This window comes from Capsaspora owczarzaki, assembly GCF_000151315.2.
Source record: "Capsaspora owczarzaki ATCC 30864 unplaced genomic scaffold supercont2.6, whole genome shotgun sequence".
Classification (NCBI taxonomy): Eukaryota; class Filasterea; order Ministeriida; family Capsasporidae; genus Capsaspora; species Capsaspora owczarzaki.
In genome coordinates, this window is record NW_011887297.1 from 612,378 (window position 1) to 637,655 (window position 25,278).

General features: G+C 55.7%; 7 protein-coding genes across 7 annotated transcripts; 5 read left to right on the plus strand and 2 right to left on the minus strand.

The window, feature by feature from the left end:
* Nucleotides 1–127: 127 nt before the first annotated feature.
* Nucleotides 128–1,765, plus strand: CAOG_04165 (hypothetical protein). Its single transcript, XM_004347940.2, has 3 exons — nt 128–321; nt 424–1,069; nt 1,156–1,765. The coding sequence occupies exons 1-3, from the start codon at nt 247–249 to the stop codon at nt 1,698–1,700; spliced, it is 1,266 nt and encodes a 421-aa protein (XP_004347990.1). The 5' UTR covers nt 128–246; the 3' UTR covers nt 1,701–1,765.
* CAOG_04166 (hypothetical protein) lies at nt 1,683–11,538 on the minus strand (the record flags this gene model as incomplete). Its single annotated transcript, XM_004347941.2, has 6 exons — nt 1,683–6,043; nt 6,156–6,273; nt 6,368–8,076; nt 8,273–10,679; nt 10,866–11,246; nt 11,481–11,538. 6 exons carry the CDS (start codon nt 11,536–11,538, stop codon nt 1,822–1,824), a joined length of 8,895 nt encoding a protein of 2,964 aa, XP_004347991.1. The 3' UTR covers nt 1,683–1,821.
* Nucleotides 11,539–11,752: 214 nt separating this feature from the next.
* Nucleotides 11,753–16,054, plus strand: CAOG_04167 (valyl-tRNA synthetase; the record flags this gene model as incomplete). The annotated part of the gene is made up of 7 exons (XM_004347942.1): nt 11,753–11,971; nt 12,347–12,440; nt 12,534–12,637; nt 12,766–12,893; nt 13,044–15,421; nt 15,542–15,723; nt 15,833–16,054. The coding sequence occupies 7 exons, from the start codon at nt 11,753–11,755 to the stop codon at nt 16,052–16,054; spliced, it is 3,327 nt and encodes a 1,108-aa protein (XP_004347992.1).
* A 113-nt stretch (nt 16,055–16,167) lies between these two features.
* On the plus strand, nt 16,168–17,599 carry CAOG_04168 (pyrroline-5-carboxylate reductase; the record flags this gene model as incomplete). The annotated part of the gene is made up of 4 exons (XM_004347943.2): nt 16,168–16,570; nt 16,704–17,033; nt 17,162–17,277; nt 17,363–17,599. Coding segments are annotated over 4 exons (1,010 nt in total), but the record flags the coding sequence as incomplete, so codon positions are not given.
* A 798-nt stretch (nt 17,600–18,397) lies between these two features.
* On the plus strand, nt 18,398–19,730 carry CAOG_04169 (hypothetical protein). The gene is made up of 4 exons (XM_004347944.2): nt 18,398–18,534; nt 18,936–19,018; nt 19,108–19,230; nt 19,395–19,730. The coding sequence occupies exons 1-4, from the start codon at nt 18,430–18,432 to the stop codon at nt 19,588–19,590; spliced, it is 507 nt and encodes a 168-aa protein (XP_004347994.1). The 5' UTR covers nt 18,398–18,429; the 3' UTR covers nt 19,591–19,730.
* A 303-nt stretch (nt 19,731–20,033) lies between these two features.
* Nucleotides 20,034–22,769, plus strand: CAOG_04170 (N-acetylglucosamine-1-phosphodiester alpha-N-acetylglucosaminidase; the record flags this gene model as incomplete). The annotated part of the gene is made up of 2 exons (XM_004347945.2): nt 20,034–21,530; nt 21,590–22,769. 2 exons carry the CDS (start codon nt 20,034–20,036, stop codon nt 22,538–22,540), a joined length of 2,448 nt encoding a protein of 815 aa, XP_004347995.1. The 3' UTR covers nt 22,541–22,769.
* CAOG_04171 (hsp70-like protein) lies at nt 22,680–25,228 on the minus strand. Its single transcript, XM_004347946.2, has 2 exons — nt 25,113–25,228; nt 22,680–24,672 (listed from the first exon to the last, which is right to left on the minus strand). The coding sequence occupies exons 1-2, from the start codon at nt 25,172–25,174 to the stop codon at nt 22,800–22,802; spliced, it is 1,935 nt and encodes a 644-aa protein (XP_004347996.1). The 5' UTR covers nt 25,175–25,228; the 3' UTR covers nt 22,680–22,799.
* Nucleotides 25,229–25,278: the final 50 nt, after the last annotated feature.

Below are 25,278 nucleotides of genomic sequence, written 5' to 3' on the forward strand. Positions count from 1 at the left end.
CGAGCGATCCGCTACATACAAAGAGGGATGTGCTCAGAGAGGGTGTACAGTACGAATGGAAATACAGAAGCAACAATGTACAGCAGAAACGGACTTGAAATGCCAAATTGGAGCCCAGTCGTGAATTGTTGCAAATCCTGTCGACTCAGAAAGTGGTCGAAAACCTTCGCATCTGCATTTTTCACCAGAAACAACAAAACAACATCCTGTGACTTGGCATTCCCCCGACGCCTCAACTGTGGAGCAATGGCGAGCTTGCTACCGGCCGATGTAGCGCGTGCGGAGCGAAACCGTTTGCGCGCGCTGGAACTCCGACAAGCAGTAAACGCTCCCGCTCTCAGACTTGCTTTTGAAACCAGGTGGTGTTCTTTGTGATCTCTAACTAACGCGTTTGTGTGTGTGCGTGTGTGTGCCCTTGCGCAGAGACTGTCGGCGAGACAAGTGATGGGCGACGCAGATGGCCCAGCGTCATCAGTGGCGCACGCGGGAGCGACATCCCCATGGTCGACTGCGGGCGCGATTCAGACTGCGCAGCAGCGTGCATCGTGGCCGTCATCGAACGTTGCGGGTCTGACTGGTGGTGGTGGTAGTGGTAGTAATAGCGGGAAGGTCGTCGATGTTCCGGTCAAGGCAGACTACTTTCGCGATTCTCGCGCGGGATACATGCTGCCAGACCCCGAACGGCAGCGCAAGATTGAAGAGCGCAAGGCCAAGCACCAGAAAGCACGTCTGGACCAACAGGAGGCCATTCGGAAGCGAAGAGTCGCTCTGCTCGCCGCAGTCGAGGCGATTGCACGTAATGGCAAGACAGCCGCGACGACTCCTGTTGCCACAGACGCGACCACAGTGGTGGCAGAAGCAGGACTGCAGGGTCGAGACTTGGCTTCCGTCGAAGCAGAGCTGAAAGCACTCACCGATCTCGAGAGCGAGGTCTGGACGGATTCTGGCGACGAGGTTGCGGTCGTGTCGGGAGTCGATCAGCCAGCACCATCCGTAGATCAGCCAGCACAATCAGCAGATCAGCCAGCACCGATCGAAGAACATGCATTCATTCCTGAGCCGGAGGGTGGTGAGAGAAGAAACGCCAATTTTTTGTTGGTTTGGTTTTGTTTCCAAACTTTTTTTTGCTCACTTCTCCACGGCTTGTCTCATCAGCTCCCGAGTTTGGAACTCCATGTGTCGAGTGCAACGACGTCTTCTTTGAGTCATTCCTGTCCAAGAATTTCAAGCTCAACGTGTGCAACACGTGCCGGGGAGCCGATCAGGACGAAAAATACGCGCTGATCACAAAGAGTGATGCACGAAAGCTCTACCTGCTCGCGGACGAGGATTTCCTCGGGCATAACAACATGTTTTTGCCCTTCATCACCAAGAAAAACCCGCGCCACGCCAGCTGGCATGAGATGCAACTCTATTGCATCGCCCAAGTCGAGGCCGTTGCCTTCAAAAAGTTTGGAGGCGAGGAGGGTCTGGAGCGCGAGATGGAACGCCGACAGCAGGTGCGCGAAGACCAGCAGCAGCGCAAGTACGACAAGCAAATGCGCGAATTGCGCAAAGCAACCAACGCGGGAACGTGGGTCAAACAGCAAAAGATTCATCGCCACGAATTTCCGCCAGAAAGCGAAGTGTATGATCAAGCCAACGACAACTGGACAAAAACTTGCGCGTGTGGGCACAGTGTGACGTTTGAAAAGATGTAATCCTGTGGCAACACGACGCACACACACACAAACACAAAAACCAATACACAACAAAACAAAAGCCCTTTCAACAACATATTTTTTAAAAACAAAACATCCAGGTCAATGTACACCCAACCGCCTAGAAAGCTGAATCTTCAGCTTCATCAAGACCACTCGGCTGAGTCCACTTGAGGAGCAGTTCGGGCGAGCGGAACAGTGTCACGAGCTCGGTAAATAAAACCTCTTCCAGATCAAAGTGGCCCGTTTCGCGAGCAAAGTAAACGTCATTGCACAGGTACATGAGATGGTCCACGTTGGGCATTTCCTCGTAAATGATTTTCGTCGAGGCATTGTCGATGGCGAGACGGACAAACTTGCCAATGACAGTAATCACCACCACGTACAAGCCCACAATGCCATAGCTCATCAAGAAGGTAAACTCTGGATTGGCGGTCTTGTCGTTGAGAACAAACAAGTAAATCCATTTGTGCGGAACGGAGGGCGAAAACTGTACGGGCGGGGGCGAGTTGGCGCGCAGCGACCACCACTCCTCGATGTCGATTGTGTCTTGCAAAGATTGGAGCGCGTCGCTGCTGCTGCTGCTGCTGCTGCTGCTGCTGCTGCTGCTGCTGCTGCTGTCTGGTGGGCCGCTGAGCAACGAGCTCGATGAGCTGGCTCGAGAAATCGTCACATTGCAATCAGCAAATGCATCTCCATATCCCTGTGACGTCAAACCGGACGCAACGCCCGATGCGCTCGCTGTGACAAACATGGGGAAGAGCCGGTCAATGCGCGCAGCAGTAATGGTGCTGTTCGTGGCGCTGCCGGCCAGCATGTCGTACAATTGCAGCCGGAGGGTGGAGTTGGGCGCGAGAAGCGAAAGCTGGCTGCCAGTCACGGTTTGCGACGCGACTTGGGACGCCGCATTGGCGCGAGTCACCGCCCAAGAGAAGACCAGCTGCATGTCAGTCGTGGAGTTTTGGAGCTGCTGCACCAGGCTGAGCCGCCCAGGCGGGCTGACCGTCCAGACGCTGCGTGCCTCGGGCGAAAACACGCTGATCGTCACATCCTTTGCGTCATAATTGGTAATGTCGTCGCCATACGTGGACGAGATGTGTTGCAGCTCGGTATCGGTGAGCGAGCGGGTGTTTTGCGGCAACGAGGTCATGGTGAACAAGGGCTCGAATCCGCTAATCTCCAACGTCACAGACACGGTTGTCGGCAAATTGGACTCGGATGTCTGCGTGACAAGCGCAATCAGAAGCAGCGGTAGCCAAATGATAAAGACAATGGCGCAGATCGCCAGCACGCCCACGCCAAACTTGTGCAGTCTCGAGCGATGTGCGCCGAGCCGCCGATGGTTCCGCTTGAGCTCATCAAGGCGAGCCTGGTTGTTGTACAGAATGTTGTTCATGTCCTCCAGCTTAAACCACTGGTACAGACCCAGCGTCGTGCGGGTGGCCGTCCAGTCTGTAATGGCGCGCAATTCCGACAAGAATGGAATCACTCGGTACACCTTGAAGAGCAAGTGGCCGACCGTTCCAGGGTGCTTGGTCAAAAAGTTCTCCAAGATGCGGGTCGGATAGCCGTGCTTGATCTGATACGCGCTCATGACCAAGTAGCCGCACTTGAAAAAGTACCACGCCATCAGGATGGACGACGTGGATGCAGCTCGGTGGGTGACGGCAATTGGGAGCGCAAAGAAAATGACAACATGGACGGTCAGGACGACAATCCACTGGAGAACCAGCTTGGCTCGAATGGAGTGGTGCAAGTAGATGACACGGTCCACAATGATGAGCACAAACTGCAGGATGAGCACGAGAACAAACGTGAGCGGAACCTGGTTTGTGGACAGGTAGTACGAGAAGGTGTTGTCGTCTGGCGCGAAGGCCGACCAGCCGAACACCATCAGAATAAAGGCAATGACGTCAAACGCAATCATGGGTGCATAAAAGTCCCTGGAGGGGAGGAACTGCGTGTCGAACGCAGCCGTCCAGAATGCCACGATTGGGTCGGTCCACCGCGGCCGACGGCTGATCTTGTCCTGTGCATCATTGCCGTCCATCATTGTTGCTTGGCCAGATGCGTCAGCCTCATCGCTTTCGTCCATGTGGCCAAGCTCCTCGTCGGCTTCGAGGCTTTGCTGTTCCTGGTCGCCATAGCTACCGTCTTCCAGCATGCTTGACTCGTTGAGATGCTCAGAGTCTTCGTCGTCGTCGTCGTCGTCATCATCATCATCATCATCATCGTCATCATCGCCCTCGTCATAGTCAGTGTGAGTGCCTGCATCCAGTGTGGCATGGCTTGCCTGGCTTGTGGCGTTGGGGTCCCCTTGGAAGAGCCGAGGATCGATTTGCGAGGATGCGCCGTACAAAGCAAGATACTCGCGGAAGGTTTGCTGAGTCGCCCAAAAGCCGGTCAGCTGCAAGTTGCCGCGATGTAACAAGAGCGCCAACAGCACCAGCAGATCGGCCGACAGCTCAGCGGCATAGTAGTTTGAGGTGGAGCGATCAATGCCAATGATGTAGACTGCGCTCGATACATCCGTTGTCAGGTTGAACGACCATGCGTCGAATTGGAACAAGAACTTGATCAAAATCATAAACTCGGTGTAGTAGATCAAAAACTTCCAAAAGATTGGCGGGGCGCGTGGTCGATAGAGCGGCAGCACCAAAAAGATGGCAATCGGGTACACGAGTGACAGCACGTTTTCGTTGACCAAAAAGTCCTGGACCATCATTGTAAAGCACACAATGTTGGACTGAGCAATGAAAGCAAGATACAGCGCCCTCCAGAAGCGAACCGCTTGCGACGCAACCGGTGCAGCGGCAGCTGCTGCTGCGCCATCCTCGCGAGCAGGCCGGTTGCTAGGTGCCGTGTCACTTTGTGCGTCATCGGGCTTTTCAATCGAGCGGATTGATGGGACTGTGGCGTGCGAAAATGCGGGGATGGCAGCACTCTTCGGGGACTGCGGGGTATTGTATTCCAGAAGCAAGTGACCACGTTGAGCTTCGTCGCTCGGCGCTTTGGAGGCTGCCGCGACGACGAGACCGTCTGGATATTGATCTTCGTCCACATCGAGGCGCAGAGACAAACGTTGCAGCAGCTCGATGATGCGCTCGACATTCAACCAAGACCTGATGGTTGAGGCAGTCGACGAGGACGACGACGTTGCGGCCGAGGTGCGGCTCAAGGCAGTCGCGCTGGAGGCGCTGCGCGCGCGCATCTGAACGACACTCTCATTTAGATCGGCAGGGATGGAGGCAATCTCGCGGACGCGTTGCATCGATATGGCAGATTCAGAGAGAATTGAAGCGCTCGAGGTCAACCGACGAGGGTTGCGAGCATGCGACGCGTCGCTTTCATGGCCAGCCAACGATCCTGTTTCGGCGCCAGCGGTGGATGCTGCAGACGTGTCGTACGCTTGACGAAGAAGGGTAGTGTCCCGCAAGCTACCACCCTGAATCTGGAGTGGTCGGGGAGTGCGGCGCTGCTGCTGCTGCGATGATGGTGTGCTTGGACTTGTGGATGTGGCACCATCGCCCTGCAGGAAGGACGCAGAACGCGGCGGCGTGCCGGGAACGGCGGCCGAAGCCGACGCAGCACTGGCTCCCGGCGGTCGGGAAAAGGTTTGCGACTGATGGAGCTCGTGCTCGTCCGCATACATGTCTGCAGGAGTGGCAAACAGCATGTGCCCCGTCTGCTCGCCCCGTTCAATCGCGTCAATGCGCTTGCGAGCGAGATGTGCGATACGCTTGCGAGTGCGGATTGGCGCCGCCATCTCGTCTGCGCGCTCCTTCTCGAGCGCCGCTTGAAGCCGGAGCGTCAGGGTGATGGCGTGCTTGAGAGCCTTCTCTGTCGATTGCGAGCGCTCTTGCACGATAGCTTGGGTGAAGGTCGAATCAAACAAGCGGCGTTGTGCGAGCAGCAAGAAGAACAGGACGATTTCAAACACGGCGCCAGATGGCGTCCAAACGTTGTCTGCGTTGGATGCGCAGCCAAACGAGTCGGAGCCTGACGAGTCGACGGCAAATCCATGCCGGAAGCCAATGACAGACAGGGCGTCATCTGCCGTCGACGTAATGGACGAAAAGTCAATGATGCAGGACGGCAGCTGGAACAGCAAGCGAGCCGTCATGACAAACACGTTGTAGGCAATCAACAAGTTCCAGTTGCGCGTGCGGATGCGGTCGTCGCCCGCAAACACGCGATCGCCCACACTGAAAAAGTAGAACGAGCCAACAATGTATCCGAGGTGCAGCAAGTCCTTTGACGAGATGCCCGTGATGAAAGTGAAGGTCACCACCACCCAGAAGAAGTGTGCAACGACAAACATGGCGAATCGTGAAAGCAAGCCTCTGGCGGGGTTTGCGAGAAGCAAAGAGATTCACCAGGCCAAAAGACGGGTCAGAAAACGCATCAAAAAGCAAAATACGAGAGCCACAACGCAGGATATGAATGCTTGCATACTTGTCATCAAGTGCCTCAGCTAGACTTGAATCGACTCGAGCCGTCGCAGACTGAGTCGACCGCGCTGTCCTGAAAATCTGGAGCTGGATGCTTGCCACCAGCAGCACAACAAAGTCGACTGGTCGACAAGTCATTTGCAAAATTGAGGGGCCTCTCTTTCTCTCTTCCATTCAACGGGAAAAAAAAAAAATCTTCATCAAAACCAAACATACCTATCAGTGGGTAGACGTCTTGATCTGGAGGCAGATACAACCAGTGGACCGCCGCTTGTTGCCAGGCTTGCGTGTAGTGTTGCCATGGGAAGACGTAGTGCAAGGATGGCATCCAACCAACGACCGTCAAAAACTCAAGCCACAGGACAAGGGCCATCAGGAAGATGAAGGGCTTCCACACCCGCCGCGAGACTGTTTCCACCTTGGCGGCCAGAAAGATCACCACAAAGAGCATGTAGACGAGCGAGACGACGTTGAGGCGAATGAACGCGGCAATGACGCACAGGCCCACGGACAGGTCGTAGGTCAGATAAAACGGAAGCCGGTTTAGGATGGAGAGCAAGCGCATTCGAGTGGACAGGGGAGTGGGTGCGCCAGAGCGGGAAGGCAGACGGCGAGCGGCACATTCCGCATCCAAAAACTGCGGAAGCGCGCACTCGGCGTCCATTTGAAGCTGCGTGCCCTCGGCAACTGTCTTGAGCTTGGAGGCCACAAAGGCCGGCGGAGTTTCGTACAAGCTGCGAATGTTGGAGATGCCGCGACTGGTTCGCTCTTCTTCGTGCATTTCCACATTCCAGCGGGAAGCGGCGCCGCTCAGAGCGATCAAGAGCAGAGAGAAAATGTAACCCAGCAGGTGGACGCTAATGTCGTCGTCCTGGACGAGCCCGAGCCACCGGGCGTCGTTGGATGCGTCCGTAACGTTGGTGGCCGTGCCGTTGATTTCGCTGGACGGACAGTCGCCGGAAAAGCAAATGTCCGAGTCCTTGAAGATACCCGTGTTGATGATGAGAGACGCAATCAGGACGACTTGGCACCAGACTGTCGTGACAAACATGCTGACCGAGCGGAGCTTACGCGACGCCACCTGCAGTTGCAGGAGCAGCATCGTGACAACGGCAAAGGCGTCCACGCGAGAAATTGCGGCCACAAAGAGCGTGATTTGCACAGCACGCGGAGTAATCAACACCAACGTGCGCTTATACAAGCGCGCAATCGCCGCAGGCCACAGCGTTTCGCGCGACTTGGCTGAGCTCTTCCCAAGCGCGACAATGTGAATCAGATAGGCCATCCATGGTGTCTGGAAGGAGGTCGGGGACTCGAGGCGCCAAGCATGCCGCGCCCGCAAATCCTCGATAGAGTCGTCGACTAAGGGCTCGTACACGCTGGTGCTCTCATGGATGTCGAAAAACTCGCGGGAGTACGTTCGTGAGTAACTCTGGCCGTTCCGCAAGCCGTCTCGGAGAAGCTGGACTTCTGAATGCACGCGAAGCTGTGATTCAAACAAGCGCGTTTGCAGGACGGTGGCGAGGAAGACTGCCACCGGTCCCAGGAAGTACACAAAGAGGTTGGTACCTGAATGCTGCTCCAGTCCGATCGCAGCAACGTACGAGTCTCCGAGCTGTGACTGCCATCGCGACGCAATGTCATTAAACTGGTACAGGTACATGAAAACGAGAACCAGGCCGGTGCAGACCTGCGCCACGCGGAAGGCGTTGCGGAGAGGAATGACGATTGGCGAAATGGATTGCAAGTGTGGGTCGCAGCACGCGTGGTCACTGTCTTGGATCTGGAGGGTAAACTTGCGACGCACCGCAAACCATTCGTAAATGCACAAGTAAATGGAAAACAAGACCAAGTACGAGATGCGCAAAAAGCTTGGCGTTCCCGACAAGCTGACAACCAACATGAGCACATAGGAGACGTAAATCCTACGAGAGGTGGTGGTGGGGGGGGGGTTCAAAGAGGACGAAGACAACAACAAAGGGCCAAACAAAATGAGACGACAGGCTCCAAGATCGACAGTCGGTTTTTTTTGTTTTTTGGAAACAACTGTCGCTCCGACTCCTTCAACGCTCCAGCCCCACACAACAGGTTGTGACGCGAAACGAAAAAAATAGAACTCACCAATTGTCCTCAAATACGCAGGTCAGCAGCTTGGCGCAACGGGCAACAGACCAAGCCGATTTTGCAACGGGGTCGGATGTGGCAGATGGCAACGCAGCGACAGCGTTCGCTGGGTCGGCAGGCGTGACCCCGTCCGTCGTGGCAGAGATTTTGGACAACCCTGGTGCGGCAGACTCGAAGGCAGCAGGATGGTCTTGTTGAAGCTGTGCAAGGCCCTGCTTTTCTTCGATGAGATGATCCACAAAGCGATAGGCGTAGAGCTGAATGGTCGAAAACAGCAGAATGACCAAATTCCATTTCAGCGTTTCGGGCAAGGACTGATTGCCGTCTCTGCGCAATCCAATAAGCTGAGCGGTGGACGGAGACACGCTGTCCGCAAACGAAAAGTGCGCAACGTAGCAAGCGACAATGATTGCCTGAGAGTAGAGCACGAGGGAAACCCAAAATCTGGCAGCCGCTTGCGGGAAGGACCAGAAAAGGACAAATACAAGCAGATACACTGCATTAAACAGTGTAATCAGCTGCAGCGCTGCCACAAAAATGCCAATGAGCGCAAACTGGTAGGCATACGACAAAACCCAGCTGTACACGGCGATGATCAGTTTCCCGAGCACGACCCGAACGCGCTCCAGTCGTGAGGGCGTTGGAACGGGATTGGTCGAGTCTTTCGCGGTGACGGGAGTCGGAGATGGCGATTTCGGTGCGGCCGAATCTGTCTCGACAATGGCACTGATTCTGTTCTTTCCAGAACGCCCGACCACCAAGTGAGCATGACCGTCCAGCGGTTCTGCCAGGAAAGGCGCTGCAAAAGGAGACTGCCCCGTGCTGGAGGGCGTGGGCGGCGGCTGCTGCTGCTGCTGCTGTTGGGCTTGCAACGCCTGGATGAAGCGCGCGCGTCGCAGGCTCACGCGCTGCCACCATGGACGGAGTCGAATAAGCAGGCCGCCGTCATCCTCCAGCGGCAAATTGCGGTACCGACAGTTCAGAGCAATGATGCAGCATGCCATCAATTTGAACCCAAGGTTCAGGCACGGAATGCTGCTGGCCGAAAACCCAACGTCCATGTTCGGAAAAGACGGAATGTCAATGAGATACTCGAGGATGACCATCTCGACAGTGTACAAGACGAGCAGGGGCAATGACCGCAAGAGGAACTGCCGTGGAAAAAGAAAGCCAAGAAAGCACCAGACAAGCAGAACAAACCCATGCCAGCTCGGATATGCCACCGCCCATGACAGCATGAGAATCAACGTCCCCAGATAGGCTTGCATCTGAACCAAAGAACGCAGAAACTCGCCGAGCGAAAGCTTTGGCGCACTTGTGATGGAAGGCAGGCGGATGGCAGCCATTCGAGCAGGCATGCGACCGAAAAGCGTCGACACGGGTCGGGCTCGAGTCGGTACCGTCGGGACGAGCATTTCGACAACGACGCGACAGCAGGTGGTGGTGTAGAGAGCAATCAAGGCGACCAACTCAATGTAGCACCACCAGTCGATGGATCCGAGCGTCATTTGCGGGACGGAATAGTCAGAGGTCGTGTTCACCACGGGGTACAAGCCCACCCACTGCACCGTTTGCGCGTCACTGCCGTTTTGGAAGAACTGGAACTGGTAGAGGTACGTCAGCAGGGTGTAAAACGCCACATACCCGGCCAACAGTCGGCCTCCCACAATCGTCAACCGTGACTTTGTCCACGATGGGAATCTGTTCTGGAGCCACACTTGCCACGCTGGAGGGATGGCCTCCAAGCTGGCAGACTTGAACGGGCGGGGTGCCGCCGCGTCCGGGGCGCGAACATGCAGACTCGCCAGGCCGTACCAACAGGCGCCAAACAACACGAGGAGAAGGAACGGCGCAGCCAGCAGCGATGGTGAAGCAACTGCCGCCAGGAACAGCGAGATAAACATCAGCACATCCCAAAACGTGCTGCCCAGCGTCGCGGCGAGACTGTGCTTTGCGACTTTTGTCTGCCGCGCCAGTGTCCCTTGCCTTGTTAAGGTGGATGCGTTGCGAGACACGGATGCACTATTCAGGGCAGTGCTGCCACTAAATCGTGCGCCTCGCGAGGATGCGACAGAGTACTGCGACACTGGTCGCTCCGCGCGCGCTGCCGATGCCGATGACGGAGTTGCTGTGGCCGTTCGCTTGATGCGGAGCTGGCGCGCTTGCCAGCCCCTCAAACTCAGAGTGAAGATGGCAATGACAATGTCTGGGGCAATGAGTCGCACAATGGAACCGGGATCCGAGTCCAGCACAGGAAGGCCAAGATAGGCCAACGTTTTCGCAGTCGAGCCACTCACAGACGATCCGTACGGTGTGTCTGCCGCAATGACAATCTGAAAGATGGCCTGTGCGATGCATACTGCTGTTGACAGCACGGCGAGATCTTGAAGGATGGCGACATCGGCTGTCCGAGCAAACAATTAACAGTAAGCAAAGGACAATCCGACCACACCGATCGCAGAACAAGCGTTTTGAAACTCGGAGACAATTGAGAAGATTGGTTCTCGACCTCCTTCTTCTCCTCCTCCTCCTCCTTCTTCTATGGATTGGTCAATGACATGATGGGAATCAAGTGGTGCTTTTGACATACTTGCTCGGGAGGCGTGACCCGGTCCCGCTCGGCGACCTCGCTCGAAAGTCGCAACGTTGGACATTGGGTGCGACGAGCTTGATGCACTGCCGCGTGCGAGCAGCGGTCGACGGAGCGACACGGCCGGGGCGTCAGTGCGATCGTCCTCGTTGTCCTCCTCCCAGATGGCATCGCGTTGGGTCGTGCGCGCCCGTGCATCCGAGCCTCGAGCACTTGCATCGCTGGCAGTCTGACTTTGGCTCTGGGCTTGCGACTGGGCCTGGTACTGCGACTGGGACTGGGACTGGTCGCGACGCTGCCGGCGACTCGGCGTCACAAGCACGAGAGCGAAAAAGCCAATGAGGTAGAGCAACGAGATTGCGTTGATCCGCAGCACCGCCGCTGCTCAGGACGGCCCATATGGATGTCAATGTCATACAAGCGTAGCAAGGTCGCACACACACACACACACACACACACACACAAAACGGCAGGGTGAGAAAATAACAGCAATCAATCAGTAAACAAACAAACCCGTCTGAGTTTTCCCGCCTTCCAAATACTTGAGACTTCAGGAGAGGGGGTGGGGGCGAGAGGGACCACAGCAAATAGATGAAGCTGTGGTGTTCATCATACCTGTGAGCAGCAGAATCGGAAGCACGACGTGAAGGAGCACCCGAAACCAGCGATTCATTGGGGAAAGGGCAAAAAAAAAAAAGGAACAGAAAGAGACAACAAAAGACTGAAGACGACAAAAAAAAGATTGTCATTTCCGAATGTCCAAGTGCAGGGAAGAGTTTGTGGACTTGAAATAAGATAAAGCACGGGTATCGATGATGTGTGGATGTCTCAGAGTCTCAAAGTAGTGTCTCAGTCCATATTTTCGTTTTCGCATCTTCAGTTTTCACATGGCGGATTCTGCTGCTGCGACCACGTCTGCCGCCGCCGTTGATCCGGCGCAGGCTGCCAAGATTGCCGAGCGCGAGGCTCGCAAGAAGGAGAAGGCTGCCGAGGCTGCTGCCCGCGCCGAGCAGAAGAAGCAGAAGGAGGCCGAGAAGGCTGCTGCTGTTGCTGCCAAAGCCGCCGCTGCCGTCACCGCCGACGGCGCCGATGCTGCCGATGCCAAGGTAGGAAGAAGAGTGCTTGTTTGAGCGCATGTGATGATGCTTTCTTCCATCTTCCTTGCCACTCGCTCCATTGGCCGTTTTGCATTCGGACTCGAGAGAGAGATCCACGTTTTTTTTTTTTTTCTTCTTCTTCTCTTTTCTTTTCTTCTTTCCCCCACTCCCTGGACATTGCTGCTGTTGTCGTCAACCCGAGTGCCTGTTGCGCTGGGCGTGTGGTCTGAAACTTGGCTTTTGTCTGAGAGTTGGGACGGGCAGCACCACCCCCACCCCCCGAATGTGTTTGAGTTGGAGCAGCCAACACGCGTTCCTCACTGTGGCTCACTTTGTACCTCGGACATTGCATTTTGCATGTTGTTCTGGGCAATGACACTGCAGGGCAAGAAGAAGAAGACGACCGCTGCGTCTGACAAGCCCTCCGACGAGGAGATTCTCAAGCTCGTCCAGGCAACCCCGGCTGGCTCCAAGAAGGGTGAGCACTTGGAGGATGACGATGTGATGTCATGCCATTGCCGCCTTTCATCAGTCCCTCGCCAACTTGTTTTTGTCGTGTTGTGCTTCGTAGATCTTGCCAACATCCCCATGTTGGATGGCTACAACCCGACCATCGTCGAGTCGTCCTGGTACTCGTGGTGGGAAAAGTCTGGCTTCTTCAAGCCCGAGTATCCTGTACGTTTTTTGTTTTGTTTTTTCTTCTCCCAACAGCCTGCTCTCGTGCCCGCTCTCCCGTATGCGTTGCACACAGCATCTCATCGAAACTTGACACCTCCTCCCATTGCACACTCGTCACGTCACAGACTGGCAAGCTCAACCAAAACAACCCCAAGGGCACGTTCATGATTTGCATTCCTCCGCCGAACGTTACTGGCGCTCTGCACATTGGACATGCACTCACCAACGCCGTTCAGGACACCCTTGTGCGCTGGTACGTACTTGAACCGTCTTGTTCTGTCGTTCGTTTGTGTTGTGTGGTTTCACAGCACAACATGTGTTCTCGGTGCTCTGGCTCACCCCATTTCCCCCTTTCCCCCTTTCCCCCTTTCCCCGCTTCCCCCTCCCTTTTGGGCGTCTTTAGGCACCGCATGCGCGGCGAAACCACCCTGTGGAACCCCGGCACGGATCACGCCGGTATTGCCACCCAGGTCGTCGTCGAGAAGAAGCTCGCCAAGGAGCGGAAGATCACCCGCCACGAACTCGGCCGCGAGGCCTTCGTTGCGGAGGTGTGGAAGTGGAAGGAGCAGTACGGCGACCGCATCTGCACTCAATTGCGCCGATTGGGCTCTTCGTATGACTGGGACCGCAACGTCTTTACGATGGACCCCAAGCTGTCCAACGCCGTCAACGAGGCTTTTGTCCAGCTGCACGAGAAGGGCTACATTTACCGCTCGGAGCGTCTTGTCAACTGGAGCTGCTCGCTCAAGTCGGCCATCTCGGATCTCGAAGTCGAGGCCCTCGAGCTTCCCGGCCGCACCATGCTGAGCGTCCCCGGCCACGGCGATCGCAAGTACGAGTTTGGCGTGCTCGTCTCGTTCGCCTACAAGATTGAGGGCTCTGGCGAGGAGATTGTTGTCGCCACCACCCGTATCGAGACCATGCTTGGTGATTCGGCCATCGCCGTGCACCCCCAGGATGAGCGCTACAAGCACCTCGTCGGCAAGCGCGCCGTCCACCCCTTCCGCGCAGATACGATTCCGATCATTGCCGACGATTTCGTCGACCGCGCTTTCGGTACCGGTGCCGTCAAGATCACCCCTGCGCACGATCACAACGACTACGAGGTCGGCAAGCGTCACTCGCTCCCCTTCCTGACCATGCTCAACGACGACGGCACCATCGACGGCCGCGTCGCTCCCAAGTTTGGCGGCATGAAGCGCTTTGACGCGCGCAACGCTGTCATGGCTGAGCTCAAGACCCTTGGCCTGTTCAAGGAGGTCAAGGACAACCCAATGTCTGTCCCGATCTGCCAGCGCAGCAAGGACGTCGTCGAGCCGCTCATCAAGCCGCAATGGTTTTGCAACTGCGACGACATGGCCAAGCGCTCTGTTGCTGCCGTCAAGAATGGCGACCTGCGCATCCTGCCCGCCGTCCATGAGAAGACCTGGTACCACTGGCTCGACAACATTCGCGATTGGTGCATTTCGCGCCAGCTGTGGTGGGGCCACCGCATTCCCGCGTACTATGTCCGCACTGCTGGCGAGACTCCCGACAACCACCAGTTTGGCTCCGACTCGACGCGGTGGTTTGTCGGCCGCACGCCCGAGGCTGCCCGCGAGATTGCGGCTGCCAAGCTCGGTGTCGCTGCAGACTCGCTGACGCTCGAGCAGGACCCCGACGTTCTCGACACGTGGTTCTCCTCGGCGCTCTTCCCCTTCTCGATTTTCGGCTGGCCCAACGGCGGCGCCGACTTCGAGACCTTCTTCCCTGGCTCGCTGCTCGAGACTGGCGCGGACATTCTCTTCTTCTGGGTTGCCCGCATGGTCTTTTTCAGCTTGGCGCTGACCGACAAGCTGCCCTTCAAGGATGTCTATCTCCACCCGATCGTTCGTGACGCTCAAGGTCGCAAGATGAGCAAGACGCTCGGCAACGTCATCGACCCCGTCGACGTCATCCAGGGCATCAGCCTGCAGGGTTTGAACGACTCTCTTGCTGGAGGCAACCTCGACCCCAAGGAGTACGAGCGCGCCCTCAAAAACCAAAAGGAGGTCTACCCGCAGGGCATTCCCGAGTGCGGCACCGATGCTCTCCGCTTTGCCCTGCTGTCCTACCTCACTGCCGGTCGTGACATCAACCTGGACGTTACCCGCGTCACCGTCTACCGCTTTTTCTGCAACAAGCTGTGGAATGCGACCAAGTTCGCCATGGCCAACTTGGGCAAGGACTTTGTCCCCGCTGCAACCGAGTCGCACCTCACTGCCGACTCTGGCGAAAGCAAGATTGACCAGTGGATCTTGAGTCGCCTCGCCAACGCCATCGAACAGGCCAACAATGGCATGCGCAACTATGACTTCCCGCTCTTGACATCGAGCATTCATGGTTTCTGGCTGTACGAGCTCTGCGACGTCTACCTGGAAGCCATCAAGCCCGTGTTCCGTCTCGAGGAGGCTGCCAACGGCACCGCTTCGGCGAGCACCTCGACCGCACCCGCAATGAGTGAGGACGAGAAGATTGCTGCTCGCAAGGCCGCCCGCGCTGCCCGCGACACGCTGTACACTTGCTTGGACACTGGTCTGCGTCTGCTCTCCCCGATCATGCCTTTCGTGACTGAGGAGCTCTACCAGCGCCTGCCCCGCCGTGCCAGCGAGTCGATTGTCAGCATCTGCGTTGCTGCCTATCCCGAGAGCACCAGCTACCGCAACGCTGCTCTGGAGGCCGACTTTAGCTCTGCTCTCGAGCTTTTGCGTGTGATTCGTTCGCTCAAGACTGCCTACTTGCCCGTCAAGGCCAAGGCTGATGGTAAGCATATGGATTCGGGTCACTTTGCTTTTTTGTTGTTGTTTTTTCTTCTTTTTTTGCTTTTTGCTTTGTTTGCCCTGAACTGACGTTGATGTCTCTTGCTGTGTCTCCTGGCTCCAGTCTATGTTGTCTCCACCAACGACGCGTTCAAGGCAGCCGCTGACCAGTACCGCGCTGTCATTGCCAACCTGTCCGCCAGCTCGTCGCTCACCATTGTCGCCAAGAGCGAAGGCTTTGCTGTTCCTGAAGGCTGTGCCATGGAGACCCTCTCTGGCAGCGGTGAGGTTCACCTCATGGTCAAGGTATGTTGGTTTCAGGCTCCGCTGTGATGTCGCTGGTTTGTGTGGAAGTCGGGCATTAACGCCTCTGGTTGGTTGCTTGTTCGTTTTTCATTGTCTTTGTCGACATCAGGGCCTTGTCGATGCTCAAAAGGAGCTTGATCGTTTCAACGAGCGCCTCAAGACCACCAAGCAAAGCCTCGACAAGCTGCTCAAGCTTGTCGCCGCCTCAGACTATGAGCAGAAGGTCCCCGAGAATATTCGCCAGACCAACGACGAGCGCATCAAGACTGCTCAAGCAGACATTGTCACAATCGAGCGTGGCATTGCCATGTATGAGAAGATGCGTGTTTAATTGTGAGTGTGTTTGATTTTGTCATTCTTTTTGTCATTCTTTTTGTTGTTCCAATACTTGTATCGAGTTCTGCTGGTTTTCCGCTCCGTCCCTCCGCCTTTAGTTTAATTGGTACATGGTTTCTTGTTTTGTCGTTGATGTCGATCTGGTTTCTTTGTCGACTCCTAAACCAAGGCGGTTCAATCTCGCTCGAGAATTACAGAGCTCAGTCCTTACAAATTCTGTCAAACACAACATCATCATGTCGACCTCCGCACCAACTGCTGCCGGCGAGCAGGCCGCTCCATCTGCAACAGCACCACTCACGCTCGACCGCCTCGCTGTGGTTGGCTGCGGTGTGATGGGCAAGGCGATCGTCAAGGGGCTGATTGACAACAACTTTGTCGCTCCAGCACATGTTACCGCCAGCGTCGCGTCCGACGACTCTGCCAGCGCACTCGGCGCCTACTTTCCTGGCTCGACCATTGTTCGCGACAACATCACTGCAATCAAGAGCGCTGACGTTGTGCTTCTCTGGTACGTAGGCTTGTTTGCGTTACTTTGTTTTTTCTGTGACGCATCCAAAATTCTCGACACTGACATGACATTGTTTCGTATCATCTTGAAAACCCGAAACCTGTTGGTCATCCTGTCGTTGTTTCTGCGTTAGCATCAAGCCATTCTACGTACGCACTGTGCTGAGCGAGCCGGCGATCGTCGCAGCGCTTCAGGGCAAGCTGCTGATCAGCATCTGCGCTGGGATTACGCTCGCCCAGTTTGCGGCACTCATCCCAAACACACGCGTTGTGCGTGCAATGACCAACACTCCTGCGCGCATTCGCCAAGGCATGACGGCCGTGTGCGGCGGCGCCGCTGCGACCAAGCAGGATGTCCTGCTCACCGTCAAGATGTTCCAGAATGTCGGACGATGCATTGAGCTGCCAGAAACCCAATTCGACACTGTCACTGCGCTTGCTGGTTCTGGGCCTGCATTCGCATTGTAAGAAGCAATGGTTGTGCTAGGGTTAGGGCTGGAGGAGGGGGAGGCTGGGACTGGGGTTTGTTTTTCTTGGTTGTCCTTGCTTTGACGTTGTTGAAACGCTCATCCCTCGCGGTCGTGTGTTCTAGCATGTTTATCGAGTCGTTGGCAGATGGTGCCGTCATGATGGGAATGCCACGGAAGATTGCTCTTGAGATGGCTGCCCAGATGGTGTTTGGTTCGGCAAAACTGGCGCTTGACTCGGGTGAGTTGAATGTTTCGTTTCTGTTTGGTTTGGGAGGGCGAACTCCAGTTCTCAGTTACATTGGTGATGAATCAATGTCATTCAGGGGAACATCCTGCGTTGCTCAAGGACTCTGTTACAACCCCTGGTGGCTGCACAATTGCTGGTTTGCTCAGCCTGGAAGACAACAAGTTCCGTGGCTCGGTCGCTCGCTGCATCGAGGCAACATCCCGGCGCGCCAGCGAGCTTGGTCAGCCTAAAAAGTAGCATGTGTGAACAGCTTTGAGTCAGTGCAGTGCATATGCGTTGGTTGTCGATGGAATACAAAACGTTCATCGTCCCATCCTCAAGGATTTGTGCCAGAAAGCAGTGCGTGTACATAGATGCTAGAGCGTTTGGTTTTTCGCCATATTGCTGCAACGGTCATATCGCAGGAGTCGTGGGGGGGGGGAAGAAAACAGTGAGCCAACCAATCGCGCAAAGACCCAACCCGTGGGATTGCAAAGACTCATCAAGTGTCAGGACCCCAAAATCTTGTATAAACCAATGTAGAGTTCATTTGTGTTTTGAAATGCTGAGAAAGTAGCTCAGAAAATCTACGGTGTAAAAATGGCGGAAAAGGTCGAGCTGTCCAAATTACCTGGCAGAGCATCATAGAATGCTAATTTTGAGCATTTCTTGAATCCTGCCGCTGGATCACATTACACACCACAGTAACCAAGATAATAACAAGATACATTAACTCTAAAAGGCTGATGCGTTTGGAGCTGACACACAAACCACACAGCGTGCGCAAAACACGCTTCCTCTTTCAATGAAAATTTCGACCCGACATCTCGGCGATATTGTACAAAACTCACGCAATTCGTACTGTATATTATATTTCAAACCAAGTGACGTCGCGCGAGACTCATCCAGTGGTCGAGATCACGCCGAAAAGCAACTCCAAAGCGACCGGTTTGGAAACGAGCTGTTGAGACAAATTTCATGCTCTGTACCGAGAGGATTCGTGAAAAAAATCAGAGACGTTTCCCCCATGAGGTCATGTAGGTTGAGAGAAAGTGAGAAAACGACATTCACAACAACTGAGAATTGGAGACAAACGAAAACCCTTCCAAACTGAGCAGCAGTCCTTTTTTTGTTTTTTTAGTTGGCAACGCACTCAATTTCACCATGTACACTAGCGGAGCTCGCAAGCCTTTGGTGCGCATCATGTTCGACAAGTTCGACACGGACAAGTCGGGCTTTCTCGACAGCGCCGAGCTGAAGAGCCTTTGCGTAAGGAAACTGGATTGAGTGCTGAAATTGAAACGAAAAAAAAAAAGAAAAAAGAAAAAAGAAGCAGCAAAAATTGAATCTGCGTTTTTGCTGTTGATCTGTGGAGAGAGCGAGCGTCGGGTTTGCTGCCGTTCAAGCGTTTGATTGGCGGTGAATGATCTCAGCTCCGTATCTGCGTTCGCATCGATATCCACCCGTCCTTGCTTCAGAGGCCGCTGCACCACAACAGCGACGAACAAAGGCACAAAAAAAAAAAAAAAAAAAAAAAAAAAAAGCAAAAATTCCCAATCTGGTGCTTCACTGTGACGTCTGGTTTTTTTTTTTTTTTTCGATTTTTCGATTTTTCGATTTCTCATTTTTGTGATTTTTGTGATTATTGTGACGTGTTGTGCATTCCACAGTACGATTTGGGCCACCCGCTGAGCCCGGTTGAGCTCGACCTGGCACTCAAGATGCTGGACGAGAACGGCGACGGCAAAATCAGGTGCGACCCTCTCCGCGTTCCGTTGCCAACACTGCCGTGTTTGAAAAAAATCACTGACCCTGAACTGTCTCGCCTTGGTGCTCGCGTAGCTATAACGAGTTTGCACAATGGTGGCAGCAGCAAGACCGCTTCAACAAGCTGACATACGACGAGGAGGAGATTCGCAGCGTCACCGCCGCTGTCAAGTACTTCCAGCACTTTGACAAGGACAAGTATGCAATCTCAGACCAAGTTGTCATTCGCACCATCCACCTTCCTCTTCATCCTTGCTCGCTGCTATCTTGACGGAGAGCTATGGTGGAGGGGAGTTGGACTTTTTTGGGTGCTTGTTGCTGACTTTTTCTTCTTCGTCACGCCGATGTTTCGTTGTTGTCAGATCCGGCACAATTGACGCGAACGAGTTCAAGGCGCTCTACAAGGACTTGCTCAAGAACGGCTTCAGGATTGGCACTGTCGAGCAGGCCCTGAGCACGCTCGACTCGAACGGCGATGGCCACGTCTCCCTGCGAGAGTACGTTGACTGGCTTGTTGCCGTCGGCTCGATCGTCCTTAAGGAGAAGCCCGCTGAATAAGTTAGTCGTTGCAAGACATCCCCCCCCTTCGTCTCTCTCGTTTTCTCCTTGTCAATCTTTTGGCATTGCTTTGCTCGGTGAAGGAGGGTTGTGTTTCTTGTACAATGTTGTCCAAAACAAAAACTTGCCGCTTTGTCCTCCCTGTTCCAAACGCTTCCAACCTCTTGCTCTACCTTGCCCCTTTGTTGAAAGGCAAGTCTGAGATCCGAGTACTCGGCGAGTCTGTCTCACACCTCCGCCGGAAGTCCGCAATCCGAGCACCAACGAGCCGCTCTCGAGCTTTCTGCAGTCCATTCTGCTCGGCATTGTTGTTGACCTGGTCGAGCACTCCCCAAACCACCCATCGCACTGACCACTTCCTTTTCCATTTCCCATTCCCTGAAGCTTTCAGTCGTCCATTCATTTATTATTTTATTTTTTTTTCTCACAACATATTCAGTCACATGCGACCGTTACGACGGCAGGCGACGCGGCGTCGAACTGGCATCCTGCTGGCGGCCGCTGCGCTGACGATTGCAATGCTGGCGGTGGCTTCAGTCGCTCGTGTCAGTGGCGCGAAAGCTGCTGAGGGTGGCGAGTCGCTGCTGGAGGGTGCGGTCCCAGTACCACCGCCGCAGCAGCCTGGACGTGTCGGCGAGCAACACGACCTGCCGCCGTACCCGGATGCCCAGCTGGACGAAACCGGACACGGCCTGCACGAGAGCCACCCGCGTGCCCAGGCAGCGCGCCGGGAGCTCGTTCGGATGGAGCGCGAGCGACTAGCGCGCCGCCGCCGCCGACGAGAGGACAATGCTACAACGGCTGCAACTGTGGAGGATGGTGACAGCACTGCCGATCCGCCATTGTTCGAGACGTTCCGCGCATCCGTCATCCAGGGAGTGCTGCCGACAATCAGCTATCTGGAGGACGCCGTGCCGAGCTCGGGTCGCCTCGTCCCTGCGCACTATTCCGTTGCGGACGATCCGCTGCGCACCTTCTCGATCGAGGAGCCCGTGCTGGGCTGCTCAAATACGAGCAACCACCGCGAGCTGACGTCCGTCACTGCCAAGCACAACCAGTGCATCATTGCCGGCAACGCTGGCTTCTTTGGGGTCTCGAACGGCATGTGCCATGGAAATCTCATCTCCGACGGTCAACTGGTCCAGAACACGGGCCGACAGAACGCCAACTTTGGCATACGGCGCGACGGCACGATTGTCGTGGGATACCTCACCTCCAACGAGATTGCCGAGATTGAGGCCAGCGACAACCCCTTCCAGCAGCTGGTTGCTGGCGTGGTTTGGCTGGTGCGCGATGGCGAACCGTACATTGACGAGTCCAGCGCCATGGAGGACATGTCCGTCCAGGAGACGGGCATCACCTTTGTGTCAGTCAGGTCGGGGCGCGCAGCACTAGGGCACGACGCCGACGGCCGAGTGGTGCTGTACCAGGTGGATGGGAAGACGAACGTTCGCGGCGTTAATTTGTACGAACTGGCCGAGTTGCTCATCAAACGCGGTGTGCGGAATGCCATCAATCTTGACGGAGGTGGCTCCATGACCTCTGTGCTGAACAACCAAGTCGTCAGCTACCCATCCGACACGTGCAAAGTCGACCCAAGCACCAAGTGCGAACGCACCGTCACCACGATTGTGTGCTTGCACGACGCCCGCTGCGATCCAGTCGACTGCTCTGGGCACGGCACCTGTCGCGGCGTGAGTAAGCAGAACGCCCTCGACGGTACGGTGGGCACTTGCGACTGCGAGTTTGGCTGGCGCCCGCCGAGCTGTTCCGTGCCCGTCGACCCTTGCGTCGATGCCGACTACGAGGACTACCTTGACTGGTATGCCGCGACGCACAACAACACCCTACCCACGGACAACACTGGCGGAGGCGATGCTGGCGGAGGCGATGTTCCCGACAATGATCGGAGGCGCCTCTACTTTGCACCCGACGCGATGGTGGGTCGTCGTGAGGACCCTCCTTCAGCAAGTACTACCGCCGCGGCTCTATTGAGTAGTGCTCTTGCTTCAGTGACCCCTTCGTCGGCTACTCCATCGTCGGCCACTCCATCGTCGGCCACTCCTTCATCGCACACCCCCTCGGTTACCCCATCCTCACACACCCCATCCTCACACACTCCATCGTCGGCCACCCCATTCATCACCACACTCCATCCTCGGCCACCCCCTCGGTTACCCCATCCTCACACACCCCATCCTCACACACTCCATCCTCACACACCCCATCATCAGCCACTCCATCCGTCACCCCGTCGTCGCACACCCCGCGAGCAACGCCAAGCTACGCGGTGGGCCCCGCGAAATGCCACATCAACTCGACGTGCAGCTATGCCGGGCCTGGTCGCCGAACGTGCTCGTGCAACGCGGGGCAGTATGGCAATGGCACCTTCTGCCAGGCGATTCCGGCGCCGTGCCCCGTGTACTCTGCCACACCGTCCGTCACGCCGACGGATTCGGGGTCAAACTCGTTTGTCAATCCCGAGTGCGTTCCCTGGGCGTACTGGCTGACCGCGGTTGCTGGCGTGGCGCTTGGGAGCATTGCAGTGTCGTTGTGGTTGTTGCTCACACGGTCCAAGGTCCGTCGCCCCCACCCCGGTGGTCCTCGCGAGTCAAACGGAGAGGCCTTGTCAACAAAGGCCTCGCCACCTCGGATACGCATCGGCTCAGCCTCCTCTGGCTCGAGCAGCGGCGAGGCTGATGGTGACATTACGAGTCTGTCGCCACCATCGCCCTTCCTGGATGACGAGCTCGCTCAAGCCTCAGCCACGCCGGGTGCGGTGATGGCAATGACCACATTTGTCAAGCGAGTTGTCGGCAGTCAGTCTAAATCCAAATCTCACGGCGCGGGTCCACCATTCCACAAGTTGACCGGCCAAGCCGACACCGAACCGTTGGTTGAAGACGACAACGACGACGACGACGACGACGACGACGATGTTTTTGCTTAAACAAGCGATTTTTGGTGGCTATTGGACTTTTTCCTCCCTCTTTCTGAAATTGTGTATAAAAACCATCTTTTCATTACGAATCAAACCCTTCTCAATTCCGCACCACTCCGTGCCATTGAATGCGCCAACGAAAAAAAAATGTGTGTGTATTCACAGGAATAGCTTAAAACCAGACAACAAACAAGCTGTGCAGTACAGTACAATACAAATACTAGAACAATTCAGGGAAACAATAAATCAAAAGCTGTTTCAGGCGCTTTTAGTCGACCTCCTCGACAGTGGGGCCGGAGGAGTGGGCAGCACCAGCAGAGGGCATGCCGGCACCACCGGGTTGCTGCTGCTGGTAGAGCTTGGTCATCACTGGGCCGCACGCCTTCTGCAGTTCCTGCTGACGGTGCTCAAACTCCTCCTTGTCAGCGAGCTGGTTGGACTCAATCCAGCTGAGCGTCTCCTCAACCTTCTGCGAGACAGCCTGCTTCTCGTCGGCGGGAATCTTGCCGGCAATGCTCTCGTCGTCGAGAGCCTGCTTGACCTGGAAGGCAAAGCCCTCGAGCGAGTTCTTGGCCTGAATCTTCTCGCGCTGCTCGTCGTCCTGCTTCTTGAACTTTTCACCGTCGGCAACCATGCGGTCAATCTCCTCCTTGGACAGACGGCCCTTGTCGTTGGTGATGGTGATCTTGGTGGACTTGCCGGTGGACTTGTCGACGGCAGAGACATTCAGAATGCTGTTGGCATCAATGTCAAAGCTGACCTCAATCTGGGGCACGCCGCGCGGCGCCGGGGGCAAGCCAGTCAAGTCAAACTTGCCGAGCATGTTGTTGTCGCGCGTCATGGCGCGCTCGCCCTCGTACACCTGGATGGTGACGGCAGGCTGGTTGTCGGCAAACGTCGAGAACACCTGCGAGGTCTTGGTCGGGATGCGCGTGCCGCGCTTGACAAGGGCGGTCATCACACCACCGGCAGTTTCAATGCCGAGCGTGAGAGGGGCCACGTCGACAAGAACGACGTCTTGGAGCGTGTCGTGCTTGTCGCCCGTGATGACGGCAGCCTGGACGGCGGCACCGTACGCGACAGCCTCGTCGGGGTTGATGCTCTTGTTGAGCTCCTTGCCGTTAAAGTAGTCTTGAAGCAGCTTCTGGACCTTGGGAATGCGAGTCGAGCCGCCAACCAGGACAATTTCGTCAATCTTGCTCTTGTCCATCTTGGCGTCGTTCAGGGCCTTGTCCACGGGGGCAAGGGTCGAGCGGAAGAGGTCGGCGCACAGCTCCTCAAAGCGCGCGCGGGTAATCTTGGTGTAAAAGTCGACACCCTCAAAGAGCGAGTCAATTTCGACCGAAGCCTCGGTCGAGGACGAGAGGGTGCGCTTGGCACGCTCGCACGCCGTGCGCAGGCGACGAAGCGCACGCGAGGACGAGGCCAAGTCCTTCTTGTGCTTGCGCTTGAACTCTTCGACAAAGTGGTTGACCATGCGGTTGTCAAAGTCCTCGCCACCAAGGTGGGTGTCGCCAGCGGTGGCGCGGACCTCAAACATGCCGTCGTCAATGGTCAGAATGGACACGTCGAACGTGCCGCCACCGAGATCAAAGATGAGAATGTTCTGCTCCTTGGCGGAGCTGCCGCGCTTGTCGAGGCCGTACGCAACAGCGGCGGCGGTCGGTTCGTTGATGATGCGGAGAACGTTCAGACCGGAAATCGTGCCAGCGTCCTTGGTGGCCTGGCGCTGCGCGTCGTTAAAGTAAGCGGGGACGGTCACAACGGCGTCGGTCACGGTCGTGCCGAGATAGGCCTCTGCAGTCTCCTTCATCTTGAGCAGCACCATCGAGGAGATTTCCTCGGGTGTGAAGGTCTTCTGCTCGCCCTTGTACTCGACCTGGAACTTTGGCTTGCCACCCTCGCTGAGCACCTTGAAGGGCCAGTGCTTCATGTCTGACTGGACAGCAGGGTCGTCAAAGCGACGGCCGATGAGGCGCTTGGCGTCAAAGATGGTGTTTTCGGGGTTCATGGCCACTTGGTTCTTTGCGGCGTCGCCAATCATGCGCTCCGTGTCTGAGAAGGCGACATACGACGGGGTAGTGCGGTTGCCCTGGTCGTTGGCGATAATTTCGACCTTGCCGTGCTGGAACACTGCGACACTGTGAAATTGAAATCAGAAGCAAACCAAAACAGTCAAATGAACGCAGCAAAGAAACAGAAAAGTGAGCAAAAGCACCTCAAACAAAATTATTGCGGTCCTGATCAAACAGGCAGAGTGAAAATAAAGTATCGATGAAGGAGAAGGGAGGTTGATGAGGAGGGGGAGAAGGAAGGGGGAGGGGCGCGCAGTTAACCACTCCAAAGAACGACACAGAATGTCGTGGAAGCCAAAAAGAACGCTTGCCGGTGCATAGCGCGATGGCAAAGGAATAGACACCTCGCACGAAAAGCTGAGCAAATAATGCAACAGGACACACTGTACAAACGGTGCGCCTATTTGCAGCCCACGGGTGGCCGAGCCAGAAAGGGACGTCCGAAAACGAAAACGAAGAAACAGAAAGAGCGACAAAACCAAAAAACAAAAGCGCAGATGGCTTACCAAGAATAAGTCGTGCCAAGGTCAATGCCGATGGCTTGTGACTTGCGTGTAGCAGAAGGCATTGTTGATGCGTTAGAGTGTTGATGTTGAGAGAGAGGAGAAAGTTTTGATTGTTGCAAAAAAAGAAGAGTGACAGGAAAACTCTGCCAAAAATTCGCCTTTTATA

Coding starts and splice junctions, on each gene's coding strand:
- CAOG_04165 (XM_004347940.2), top strand. CDS start 247: ATGGCGAGCTTGCTACCGGCCGATGTAGCGCGTGCGGAGCGAAACCGT. Junction 322..423: donor CGCTGGAACTCCGACAAGCA/GTAAACGCTCCC, acceptor GCCCTTGCGCAG/AGACTGTCGGCGAGACAAGT. Junction 1,070..1,155: donor CATTCCTGAGCCGGAGGGTG/GTGAGAGAAGAA, acceptor TTGTCTCATCAG/CTCCCGAGTTTGGAACTCCA.
- CAOG_04169 (XM_004347944.2), top strand. CDS start 18,430: ATGTACACTAGCGGAGCTCGCAAGCCTTTGGTGCGCATCATGTTCGAC. Junction 18,535..18,935: donor CCGAGCTGAAGAGCCTTTGC/GTAAGGAAACTG, acceptor TGCATTCCACAG/TACGATTTGGGCCACCCGCT. Junction 19,231..19,394: donor CAGCACTTTGACAAGGACAA/GTATGCAATCTC, acceptor CGTTGTTGTCAG/ATCCGGCACAATTGACGCGA.
- CAOG_04171 (XM_004347946.2), bottom strand. CDS start 25,174: ATGCCTTCTGCTACACGCAAGTCACAAGCCATCGGCATTGACCTTGGC. Junction 24,673..25,112: donor CTTGGCACGACTTATTCTTG/GTAAGCCATCTG, acceptor TCAATTTCACAG/TGTCGCAGTGTTCCAGCACG.